This window comes from Mandrillus leucophaeus, unplaced genomic scaffold (genome assembly GCF_000951045.1).
Source record: "Mandrillus leucophaeus isolate KB7577 unplaced genomic scaffold, Mleu.le_1.0 Scaffold35, whole genome shotgun sequence".
Classification (NCBI taxonomy): Eukaryota; Metazoa; Chordata; class Mammalia; order Primates; family Cercopithecidae; genus Mandrillus; species Mandrillus leucophaeus.
The window spans coordinates 3,757,017-3,770,662 of NW_012103698.1; the positions used below are offsets into that span (position 1 = coordinate 3,757,017).

The 13,646-nt window shown below is 36.7% G+C and overlaps 1 protein-coding gene across 1 annotated transcript in view; it reads right to left on the minus strand.

Moving 5' to 3' along the window:
- BUB1B (BUB1 mitotic checkpoint serine/threonine kinase B) overlaps positions 1–13,646 on the minus strand; it is a 75,103-nt gene that overhangs the window by 17,924 nt on the left and 43,533 nt on the right. Inside the window, exons 9-15 of the mRNA XM_011989316.1 lie at positions 11,397–11,626; positions 8,498–8,610; positions 7,872–7,987; positions 7,257–7,306; positions 5,794–5,854; positions 5,576–5,681; positions 1,862–2,136 (exon numbers count right to left, since the gene is read on the minus strand). Coding sequence (XP_011844706.1) covers positions 1,862–2,136; positions 5,576–5,681; positions 5,794–5,854; positions 7,257–7,306; positions 7,872–7,987; positions 8,498–8,610; positions 11,397–11,626 — 951 coding nt within the window. The remainder of the gene's footprint in view (positions 1–1,861; positions 2,137–5,575; positions 5,682–5,793; positions 5,855–7,256; positions 7,307–7,871; positions 7,988–8,497; positions 8,611–11,396; positions 11,627–13,646) is intronic.

Consider the following 13,646-nt stretch of genomic DNA (forward strand, 5'->3'; position numbering starts at 1 on the left):
TGCACCCAGCCTTAATCTATAAATTTTATAATTTTATGTTATACTTTTATTTTTAATACAATTTAATAAAATTTAGGTTTAAATAATTTATAATTTGTTATCAATTTATTTGATAGTCTCTTTTTTTTTTTTTTACTTTTCATTTTATTTTTGAGACAGGATCTCACTCTGTCACCCAAGCTAGAGTGCAGTGGTGCGATCATGGCTCACTGCAGCCTTAATTTCCTGGGCTCAAGTGATCCTCCCACCTCAGCCTCCCAAGTAGCTAAAAGGTTGTAAAACAAAAAAGCTAATTTCTGCAACTACTTGGGAGGCTGAGGTGGGAGAATCACTTGAGCCCAGGAAATGATAGCTGGGTGAGTACTACCATGCCTAGCTGATTTTTTTTGATTTTTATTAGACACAAGGCGTCACTTTGTTCCCCACGCTGGTCTTAAACTCCTGGCTTCAAGGGATCCTCCCACCTTAGCCTCCCAAAGTGCTGGGATTACAGGCAAGAGCCAATGCACTCAGCAATAATCTTATTTTTCAAGTCCATTATTTCCCCAAATCAGAATCTAGGTAACCTCCTCTAAATCTGGTGAACAAGCCATGTCCAGCATACATTTCTGGATTTATGCTTTATTTACCTATAGTAAATAAAGATATTACCTATAGTAAATATCTACTCTATATTCCATAATATTGAGAAACACTGACTAACATTGACACTTCTTCCTCTTTATCCTTTCTCTGGACTTTTTTTTCTTCAATAAGAAAAGATTAGGCAAAGAAAAGAGAAACCCAAATCATGCAGTGTGAATACATCCTAGCAAATGTGCTTAAAAGCTTGTAGGGAAAAAGTTTCAAAAAAAATGTTTTTTTGAGTAGAGCTCAAAAAATTTTTTTTTTTTTTTTTTTTGTTGACCAAGCTGGTCTTCAACTCCTGGCCTCAAGTGATCTGCCCCCTCAGTCTCCCAAAGTGCTGGGATTACAGAGGTGAGCCACTGCATCTGGTCTCTCAAAATGTAGCTTTAAAAGCAAAAATTAGCAAATTAAAAAGTATTCTTAAAACTGGAATTAGTTTAAATTAGCTGACCTAAAACAAGGCTCAGACCCTGGCTGTAAGCCATTCCCTCATATCTATTCCATAGTTCATTTTCACCTCTCTATCAAAAGATACTTTTTTAAAAAGCACATCTCTAGTTGCCTATTTAAAATTCACATAAGCTGGCCGGGCGCAGAGGCTCACTCCTGTAATCCCAGCACTTTGAGAGGCCGAGGCGGGTGGATCATCTGACGTCAGGAGTTTGAGACTAGCCTGGCCAACATGGTGAAACCCTGTCTCTACTAAAAATATAAAAATAAGCCAGGCATGGTGGTGCGCGCCTGCAGTCCCGGCTACTTGGGAGGCTGAGGCAGGAGAATCGCTTGAACCTAGGAGGTGGAGGTTGCAGTGAGCTAAGATAGCGCCACTGCACTCCAGCCTGGGTGACAGAGACTCCGTTTCAGTAAATAAATAAATAAATAAATAAATAAATAAAATTAACAAAAGCTATCCTACCACTATTTTAAACTCAATATTAAAGAAAAACTAAATGCCTACTTTTTGACAATCATGTACACTTTGCAAAGTTTTCCTCAGTGGTACAATATCCCTCTCGGACCACTTAGTTTCTTCACCATCAAAGTTTACTTTTAACCCTCACATCCAAATCAACCATTGACATTTTATCTGGGGCAGCCCCACTCTCATATAAAGCACTTAGCACAGTACCTGGCAGTTAGTAAGAACTTGATAACTGATTACTATAACTGACAAACACACACAGAATAAGAGAGTAAACAATCTGGTTTGTAAAACCTGTAAATTCCCAATCACCTCAGCTTCTTGATGCTGAGAGTCTGACTGTAGATAGTGCCACAAGCTGCCTGCTGGTCCTCAGAGGTCTTTACATCTAGATCCTCTTCCTGTAACAGTCTCTCAGGATCAGAAGGGAGATTCTTCAAGGACATTATCTCATGAAAAGGAGTGGATACAAAACGAGCTGCTCTGGCGAAGTCACAAGTGTCTTCCGGGTTAGGACAAATTGTTACATTTCTGAAGCCTGTGATAATGGCATCCTCACTCAAGGGTTCAATTTCCGTAAATTCATCCTGAAGTGAAAACCATATAAAGTTTAGCTAAACTATTTCAACACATGAAGAACTTTTTTACTGAGAGAGACACATTAGCTCAGTGACATAGGATACAGAAATAGCATATCAGAATATCTAGGCAAAGATAAAAAGGTTTTTATATCATGAACACAGTAAACTATACTTCATCCAAAAAATGTACCAGGAAGATTCTCCATATAAAGAAAAATATTGGGCAATGTTTTGTTCCTCAACAAATTTCACCTATGAACTAAAGCACAAGTACTATCTTTCTTCTGGCTTTTACTTAGTAAATATTCTAATAATCTGCTATCCTCCTAGTTTTTAGGTCTTCTTCCTCTATGCTACATACCTAATTTTTATTTATTTCTTAAAGATAATTCATGTATGTCTGGTAGGATACATGCACAGCATATTCTATGCATTTAAAAAGGAGTTTTAAAACCAGGGAAAATGTAGCATTCATGATACTGTGTATTGCTGTTTCTCATACTTTTTGTATTTTTTCCTTCCTATGCTATATAAAATTCTTTAAAAACATAATAGCCACACTGTGGGTCTATAAGAAATTAACCAACTTTCAGGCTATTCTGTTTTTTACTAGTTTAAAACTACTTTAAATATACATAAATCTTTAGAAACACTTTAATTTTCTTAGGATTAATTCCTAAAAGTAGAGTTATCAGGTCAAAAGGTTATAAACACTAAAGTTTATATGTATTACTTAGCTGTCCTCAGAGAAATTACACCACTTTACATATTTACCTGTAGTATACAAATAGTGCCTATTTGATTTAACCCATATGGATACTAGAGATTAATCTTCTAGATCATTACCAATTTGACATATACTTTGAATTTCTGACTAACTAAAGGTGGGCGGTACATCTGGAAGAAACAAAGTATAGTTAAAAAAAATAATAGGCCAGGTGCAGTGGCTGTAATCCCAGCACTTTGGGAGGCTGAGGTGGGTGGATCACCTGAGGTCAGGCGCTCGAGACCAGCCTGGCCAACATGGCAAAACTCCGTCCCTACTAAAAATACAAAAATTAGCTGGGCGTGGTGGCAGGCGCCTGTAATCCCAGCTACTCAGGAGGCTGAGGCAGGAGAATTGCTCAAACCCAGGGGGCAGAGGCTGCAGTGAGCTGAGATCATGCCACTTCACTCCAGCCTGAGTGAAAGAGTGAAACTCAATCTCAAAAAAAAAAAAAAAAAAAAAAGATTTGGCCAGGTGTATTGGCTCACACCTGTAATCCCAACACTCTGGGAGGCAGGCTGAGGCGGGAGGATCACTTGAGCCCAGGAGTTTGAGACCAGCTTAGGGCAACATGGCGAAACCGTGTCTCTCCAAAAAATAAAAAATTGGCCAGGCATGGTGGCTCACACCTGTAGTCCCACCTAATTGGGAGGCTGAGGTGGGAGGAATGCTTGAGTCCAGGAGGTAGAGGCTGCAGTGAGCTGAGATCACGCCACTATACTCCAGCCTGGGTGACAGACAGCCTATCTAAAAAAGAAAAAGAAAGAAAGAAATAAAAAAAAATATATATATATGTATTTATATATGTGATTAAAGTAAAATAGATGTTTATAATCTATACATTTTATGCAAATACTACTTATAGCCCTAGTAGCTTAGATATTTTAGTTACCTAGTAACAAAATCCAAGTAAAAGATTGGTTAAAAAAAAAAAGGTAGATGAAGTTGGACTCCTTTAACAAATAAGCGTATCCTTGAACAGCTGAATCTAGAACCACTGCATCCAAATCCAGCTTGTTAATCATGTTCTCTGGTGGTATACTCCAGAACACAGTATGTAATCAATTACTCTTACATCACTGTCTTTTCATAGCAGTCAGTAGACTAACTGTATCAGAATTATCTGAGAAAGTATTTTTTAAACGACAAAAATACATGGTTGGACTTCTTCCCTGGAAATTCCAATGGCACATTGATGGAATGGGGCTTAAGCACTGTTAGTCACAAAAGACTCCCTAGTCTCTTCTGAGTTGATGGAAATAATTCTATATCTTGACAGGAGAAAAAATTGCATGGAAAAATTCACCCTGCTGTACAATATTTGTGCAGTTTACCGGATATAAAATATACCTCAATAGAGAAGAAACTAAAATGAAAAAGTGTTTTCAAAAAAACTTCCTCCAAATGATTCCCTAGGATGTGGAAAACGCTGCTTTAAGTCACTAAAGCTACTGCTCACATCACCCCTTAAAAGTCTTCAGATTAAACATACTCAATTGTTTTCAGTCTCATGACAAGCTTCCAGAGGCTGGTTTGAAGAGAATGATTTTTCCTCCTTAAAACTTTAATAAAATGCCAATGATAAAGGTTATTTTGACTTAAATGTCTACACAGGGTCTTTTCACCCTAAGCATTATGTCATTAGTCTACAGCGGTTAATATAGAACATTACTGAAGAAAAATGATTGGCCCACATAACTTTTGCATTGCCACAAAAGGTATTTTATATAAAAAAGAACAAATGTCTTTTGCTATGTTGGTTAAAAAATTAAAAGTGCAAAAGGCTTTAAAATTAGTGATTTATCCTCACTTATAAAAATTGATATATAATTCATACACCATAAAATTGACCCTTTTGAAGTGTATTTCAGTGGTTTTTGGTATATTCACAAGGTTGTACAACCATCATCACTATCTAATTCCAGAATACTTTCATCACTCCAAAAAGAAACCCCATACCCATTAGCAGTCACTCTCCACCACCCTCTCCCTAATCCCCTGGAAAACTTCAATCCATACCTTTGCCTATTCTGGATATTTCATGAAAATGACATCATATAATATGTGGTCTTTGTATCTGATTTCATTCACTTGACATAACGTTTTCAAGGTTCACCTATGTTGTGACATGTATTAGTACTTCATTCCTTTTTATAGCCAAATAATATTTCATGGTATGGATATACAACATTTTGTTTACCCATTCATCAGTTGATGGACATTTGGGGTTGTTTCCACTATCATGAGTAATACAGCTATGAACATTTGTGTATAAATTTTTTGTGTGAACATGTGTTTTCAATTATTTTGAGTATATACCTAGGCACAGAACTGTGGGATCATATGGTAACTGTGTTTAACATTTTAAAGAGCTGCCAAACTGTTTTCCAAAGTTGCTACACCATTTTACATTCCCACCAGTAATGTATGTTCTAATTTCTCCATAACTTTGCCAACACTTGTTATTGTGCATAATTTTTTATTATAGCTATCCTAGTGGATATAAAGTAGTATCTCACTGTGGTTTTGATTTGCATTTCCCTGTTGAGTAATAATGCTGAGCATCTTTTCATGTGCTTAATTCAAGTCAGTGGTTTCAATTTTAACCTTAAGCTTTTGTGGATTTGAATAAACAATCCACTAGCCCGTTTACATTAACTTAAGGATATTGCTCCTTACACAAACATCTGGAGACACATCTTCATTTGAGGTGATGCTTTCCGAGGTTTTGAGAACTGCAAGGGGTCTTCGTTGAGTTAAAACTCGTGGGGGATCTGCAGGAGGACTGGAAAAAGACATACCTCACTTAGCAATTTTTTTCATAACAGTAGCCCCTAATTTATCCTCACTTATAATAACAGAAAATTCTTAAGTTAAAAACAAACAAACAAACAAACCTTTTATTCTTCTTTTCTGAAAGAAGAAACTCATCAAAAATGGAGAAAGGTATACTGGGACCTAGAGAAAGAGAGACTAGATACATACTCTAGGAGTAAATGCTTTACTCTTCAAGACAACCAGATAAATTAATCAATATTTTGTATTGTTTGAAAGCAGCAAGGCAATGTTTTTTTAATAACAAAAAACTTCAAACGTATAAAAGGTCATTAAACAATTTAATAATTACCTAAACATAGATGATCATGTTCCGTTTAGATTCCCTACCACTGTCACTACTCCCCAAACCCAATCCAACAGGATTATTTTAAACCAAATTCCAGACATGTCATTTTATCTGCAAATATTTCCGTACATATTTCTAAAAGAGGCTTTTTAAAAATCCCAATCCCAAAACATGATACCTACCTATAAAATGAGCAATTTATGAATATCAAATGTCCAGTCAGAAATTTCATATTTTACCAATTAAAAAAATGTTTTGGCCGGGCACAGTGGCTCATGCCTGTAATCCCAGCACTTTGGGAGGCCAAGGTGGGCGGATCACGAGGTCAGGAGATCGAGACCATCCTGGCTAATATGATGAAACCCTGTCTCTACTAAAAATACAAAAAAAAAAAAAAAATCCGCCGAGCGAGGTGGCGGGCGCCTGTAGTCCCAGCCTGTCAGGAGGCTGAGGCAGGAGAATGGCATGAACCCGGGACGCAGAGCTTGCAATGAGCTGAAATCGCGCCACGGCACCCCAGCCTGGGTGACAGAGTAAGACTCAGTCTCAAAAAAATATAAATAATTTTTTTTTAAAGTTTGTTTGAATTGGGAATGCAGAGTTAAGATCCGTATACTGTGATTGTTCAAATGCCTCTTAAATCTCTTTTATTCTATAGAGTTTTGGGGGGAGTTTTTGTTCAACAAACTGGGTTGCTAGCCCCATGATGCTGGATTTTGCCAACTCCATCCCCCTGTGTTAGTAACAATGTTCCTCCATGCTTTACATTTCCAATAAATTGTTGGTTAGAAACAGAGGTTTAATTAGATTTTAATGTTTTTTATTTTTATTTTTGCAAAGCCATTTCCAAGTAGATATTAATGTTTCGCCACTTTTAACATGTTCTGAAGAAAACCAATTTGAATATAAAGTAGCTTCAAATTTTTTTTTCCCTGAAAAGAAACACCTTCCTTAGTGTCTTGGCTGTTTAGTGTACAGTAACTAAAATATAAGATTTGGTGGTTAGTGTAAATTTAAAATTACAATTAAACCAAATATTTTGAAACACTGAGGAATCTTTAAAAAAAACTCTTCAAATGTCTTTCCTATCATAAAGCATATGCCTACACTAAATTCCTAGCATCCTAGTCCCCCCCTTTCTTTCAATCCCTTTATCATAATAAAAATATTTACCATTTATTACATAATACATTTGTTATCAGCAAGTTCTTCTCAAGGTTGTCAAATACAACTCACCTTTAGAATGAGGTTGTTCCTGCCAAATGTTCTCCGCAAGTGAAGTTTCTCTGTGAAGAAACTTGTTTTAAATCATGTGCTCGATACCCACAGAAAGAACTGTTTAGTTTTTAAAAGTCCAGGAGGTTTCTCCATTAAATATAATATTTACTCTAAGATAAATTATTACTGTCAATCCAAATTCTCTTAAAGAAGATGGAACCTTTGGTTATCAAAAATGTTGCAGAAATATATTTGATAATAGATGTCAAGTTGCATTAATAGTATAAGCAGATTACAAAATGGTAAGCTGACATTTTTATAAAATAAAACAAAAATACAACACAAAAGAAAAGACAGAACAGTGTTAATGGTAGTCATCTCTTGGTGGTAGAAATGGGTGATTTTGTTTTTTAAAAACATTTAATGTATTTGTGTCTATAAGAAACATGTTTCTTCAGTGGAAAACAGTCAATGCTCTGTCCTCCCTAATCAGAATCAAAGCTTATGTTGTGACAGAGACTTATAAAAACCATGTGTCAATACTGTAAAAGAGACTTCAAGGCACTAGAGAATCAAGGGTTGTGTCTAAATGCCCTCCTATAGGCACTGTCCCTTCCACCAATGTAATCTTACTTGGCACAAGAGTTTACTCGACAAGCAGAACTGGATAGAGTCATTCCTGGCATTTCCTGAGACTCGGAAGCAATTCGCAGTTTAGTTGTCTCCTTTGTAGGCATCGTCTCTTCTTGCTGTTTGCATTAAATAAACAAAATCAATGTCCCTTGCACCCAGAAAATACTATTTTCAAGCTCTAACATCAGCTTTACTGTACTCTTTCCCTAGACATCCACTAACAAGATAAGATGAGTATACCACAAAAGTAATTTCCAATAATTTATATTCCTACTCTAAACCAGTACTGTTGTACTCAACTGAGCAATGCCAGGCATATACTAAATTTCTTTAGGCAATCCCATTTTAATGGAACATAGCTAGAATAAAAAGCTTAAGCCAGAATTAACAACATAATGATTTGGAGTATAACTAAGAAGTCAATAAACTGCACCACTTATTTCACATGACACAAATTCTATTTGAAGTCACCTGTTACATTACTTTCCTGCTGAACTTTCCTGCTACTAACAGCTAGGAAGCTACCAGAAACTCTAAATGGGGGTTGGGAGGATTTTAACCTTCTATATTTTTACAATGTTTAAGTTTGTTTCAATAAATTTTAGTTTTGTGTATTGAAAAATTACCTGATCACCTGTTCTTTCTTGCTGAGTAGTTTGGATTTCTTTTAGCTTCTTTTCCATCTCTTCAATCTGTTTCTGCATTTCTGCTCTCTTCTCTGCACTGGTCAATAGCTCGGCTAGAAACAGTAAAGTTGCTTGAGGTATTATTCCTCATAGTAACTCATTCTGTCCAAAACTGCCTTTGGAGCTCATCTCCTCAACACATATGTTACTAATACAGATGAAAATGATTTAAGTGGAACAAGGTCCTCAACTTGTGGTCTAGGCCTCTATTCTTTTATTTATCCATTCAATAAAAAAACAGAATACCTTTGAACAACACAGGTTTCTACTAAAAGGAAAAAAATATTGAATTACCTACTATGTGCCAAGCACAACTCTGAGTACTTAGGTTTCAGTGGTACATAATACAAAGTCCTTGGTTATGTGATGCTAACAATCAAATTTGGGGGAAACACACACACAAGAAAATCAGTTTAGAAAAAGAATAAAATAGATGACGTGAGAATGTGTGACTGGGTAGACACATGGAGGTGAACCAAGGGAGGGCTACTTAAGAACAGTGATCAGGGAAGATCATTCTTATAAAGTGACATTATTAAGCTGTAACTTAAATGATAAGGGGCCAAAGTTCTGGGGTAAGATTCTAGGCTAACCAACTAGGTGGCACAAAGGCCCTAATGCAGGAAAAGACCACTGTGTCTAAGAATCCAAAGGAAGTTCAGTGTGGTTGCAGCATAGTAAGAGGGTGAATAGAAAAAGATGGGGTTGGAGAGATAGGCAAAGGCTAAGTCACATGGGGTTTTGTTTGTTTTTGGATATGAGGTCTTGCTATATTGCTCAGGCTGGTCTCAAACTTCTGGGTTCAGTCCTTCTGCCTCACCCTCCTGAGTAGCTGGGACTACAGGCACATGCTACCATGCTTGGCCATGCAGGGTTTTGCAGGTTAGGGTAAAGAGGCATAGATAGTGAGCCATGTGCTTATTAGTCAATTAATGAATGATGGGGTGTGACTGAAAAGTCTGAGGTGAGTACACTAAGGAGGCTCAGGAAATAGAAAAGAATTAGAGGATAGAAATCTGAAAGAAGCCAGAGTTTTTGAAAGAAGAGGGAAAAATGATTTGGAAGTGCAATGCAAAGAAAAACAACCTTTGTGTAGGCCCTGATTGTGGCTTCTTCTTTTCTTGTATTCTTCCCTGAGAGTAAGTAGTTAGCAAGTTTTCGAAGCCAGTTTTTGACAATAACTAGAAACCACATTTATTGAAATGAGGATTTATATATAAGGGTTCAAACTTATACACAGATGGGAATTTATACAAGCTCATGAAATAGATTCAGAGACCAGCTGAGAAATGAGTATTAAGGTCTGCATGGTAGCTCATGCCTATAATCCCAGCACTTTGAAAGGTCAAGGTGGGAGGATAACTTGAGCCCAGGAGTTTGAGACCAGCCTGGGCAACACAGGGAGACCCCGTTTATTTAAAACAAAACAAAACAAAACAACACAACACAATAGAAATGAATATTTAAAAATTCTCAGAGGTCAGTGCCTTCTTATTCCTAATTAAATCCCATCTAATCTAGAGTAGGTCCTTCTCTGGCTAGTTGAAAACAAAATGTACTTTTTCTTTTTCCCACAGAAATGAAAATTCACCATGTTGCCCAGGCTGGTCTTTTTTCCCCCAAAGTGCTGGGATTACAGGTGTGAGTCACTATGCTCAGCCCTAAAATGGACTTTCATTTTCCTTCTATATACCTGGTACAGACTAAGCTTTTCCCTTAGGAAACAGTTTTTATCTAGATACCTAGTTCCTTTTCTGGTTCATATTTGGCCACCCTTCTAGCCTATTTCTTTGCTGGAGTGGTTCTCCTTTTCTAAAACCCTTATTCAACTAACACCTTGCTTTGCAACTATCCCTCTCTCCTACCTAGACACACAGGTTCAATTTGAACCCAGAGCACTTTTGACAATCTTGGATGACACTAATTAGTGTAACAAATGAAAACAATTCCAAACTTACTAACAGTTTGCTTTACCAAAGTTGTCACCTGGAACTCAGAAAAGATTGCTCCTCAAAGTATAAGTGATGGTTAAGTTTCCCAGCTAACCCCACAAACACTACATCCTCTTAAGAGAGCTGAGCTATATTAGTAGGTTATTCTGGATATCCATGTATAAAAGAAACATTACTTTCTCCTTATAGATCCTAATAAAAAATGTCTAAATGGAAGTGGACCCTCCCCTACCTCATTTTCTGTACCCTTCTTTACTCTCCTTCACCTTCTCAAGCCTTAAGCCTCATATGCCTTACTTCCCTACTTTCCAGCCCATTCTGCCCTACCTCTTGCTTTCAAGTACTCAAGGCTCCAGAATCAGAACTGTTTCCTGTTTCCCAAAAATTCCCATATCTCAATTTTTAAACCTTTTTAATTTATAATGTCTTTAAAAAATATGAATATCCATAATCTAAATCATTGCAGTGTGACCTAGTAGGTTAATCTAAATAAGCTCCTGGAGAAATTTCAGACAAAATATCAAAGGTAAAGTGGAATATTTCAAGCAATAGCATTAGGAAAGTACTTAATAGGGATGCATGGAATGCACATATATGCATGTCAGGGATCATAGCCACCTGCTTATTGTATTGGGGAACATAAATTGTTCACACAGTTCAGAACTTCTTCCTTTACTTCTAAACATACTCAGCACCCCCACACCTCAAGGAGTTTTCGTGGAAGGCAGCAATGGGAGTTTGGCTGATACACAGAAAGAAACAGTACAACCATAGAAATATCACATAAAGGTGCAAAGTATAAGGTTAGTTTTCTTCAGACGTAGTAGATCAGCTCAACCTTCACACAACTAAGTTAAGTCCTCTTCACAAACTTGAATTACACACACCTTCCCTTTGCTCTTTTAATTTCTTCCGGAAAACTTCAGCCCGGATTTCTTCAAAGGAGAATTCCCCCACTCCTGCATAAATCTTCTCCTTACAATACATCATTTTCTCTTTCTTCTCCTCAGATGCTTGCTGATGGCTCTGAACCCTTTGTAGAGGATCTACTTCTTCCTTTCCAGGCTTTCTGGTGCTGAGGATGTGGTTTATACTAGGTTCAATTTTACATGGTGTCCTAAAGAAGCAAAATTACTATTATTCATATGGGTAAAAATTAAAAAAAATAAGATTGATAAAATAAACAAAAAATAATTTACAAGGGCCATCAATAATTATGTTCTGCAAATCTGGAGGCATTATATTACCTGACTTCAAACTATACTGTAAGGCCATAGTCACCAAAACATCATAATACTGGTATAAAAACAGGCATATAGACCAATGGAACAGAATAGAGAGCCCAGAAATCAAGCCAAATACTCACAGTCAACTGATCTTTGACAAAGCAAACAAAAACGTAAAGTGGGGAAAGATACCCTATTCAACAAATGGTGCTGGGATAATTGGCAAGCCACATGTAAGAAAATGAAACTGGATTCTCCTCTCTCACGTTATACAAAAAGTCAACTCAAGGTGGATCAAAGACTTAATTAAATCTAAGATTTGAAACCATAAAAATTCTAGAAGATAACATTGGAAAAACCCTTCTAAACATTGGCTTAGGTAAAGACTTCATGACCAAGAACCCAAAAGCAAATGCAAGAAAAACAAAGATAATTAGATGGGACTAAACTAAACTAAAAAGCTTCTGCACAGCAAAAGGAAACAGACAACCCACAGAGTGGGAGAAAATCTTCGCAATCTATGCATCTGACAAACGACTAATATTCAGAATCTACAAGGAACTCAAGCAAATCAGCAAGAAAAAAACAAACAATCCCATCAAAAATTGGGCTAAGGGCATGAATAGACAATTTTCAAAAGACATACAAATGGCAAACAAGCATATGAAAAAAGTTCAACATCACTAATTATCAGGGAAATGCAAATCAAAACCACAATGTGATACCCCCTTACTCCTGTGAGAATGGCCATAATAAAAAAATCAAAAAATAATAGATACTGGCATGGATGTGGTGAAACGGGAACACATTTACACTGTTGGGGAGAATGTAAATTTGTACAACCACTATGGAAAACAGTGTGGAGATTCCTTAAGGAACTAAAAGTAGATCCACCATTCGATCCAGCAATCCCATTCCTGGGTATCTACCCAGAAGAAAAGAAGTCATTATATGAAAAAGATACTTGCACATGTATGTTTTAGCAGCACAATTCACAACTGCAAAAATATGGAACCAGCCCAAATGCCCATCAATCAATGCGTAGATAAAGAAAATGTGGTATATATCTACCATGAAATACTACTCAGCCATAAAAAGGAACAAAATAATGGCATTTGAAGCAACCTGGATGGAATTGGAGACCATTATTCTAAGTGAGGTAACTGAGGAATGGAAAACCAAACATCGTATGTTCTCACTCATTAAGTGGGAGCTAAGCTACAAGGATGCAAAGGCATAAAAACGATACAGTGGACTCTGGGGATTCGGGAGAATAAGGGTTAAAAGATTACACATCGGGTACAGTGTACATTGCTCGGGTGACGGGTGCACCAAAATTTCAGAAATTACCACTAAGTAACTTATCTGTGTAACCAAATACCACCTGTTCTCCAAAACCTATTGAAATTTTAAAAAAAGGAAAATAAAATTATGTTCTGAGTACCACCTCTGCTATGATAAGGAAGGAAATCAGCCATAAGTGGGATCATCAAGTAGCTTACATTATTTATAGGTGAAAATAAATCTTAATACCATATCCTAATGATACCCAGTATATAAAAAAATAAGTTAACCTATGCAATACAAACCATTTTTCATGGTTTAGTATCCAAAAGAATTAGAGTTAAGAATATAGCAGTAGGAACCCAATAATATTAAGTCCAAGGTGCTCAGTTGAGGGGGGAGAATCAGTGGTAGCATAGATTTTAAAAGAATGAAGTATAAGATACTTCAACCATGATACAGCAGATATTTTCAACCCTGTGGATCAGAATAACTTATATATCTTTTCTTTTCTTTTTTTTTTTTTTTGAGACGGAGTCTGGCTCTGTCGCCCAGGCTGGAGTGCAGTGGCCGGATCTCAGCTCACTGCAAGCTCCGCCTCCTGGGTTCACGCCATTCTCCTGCCTC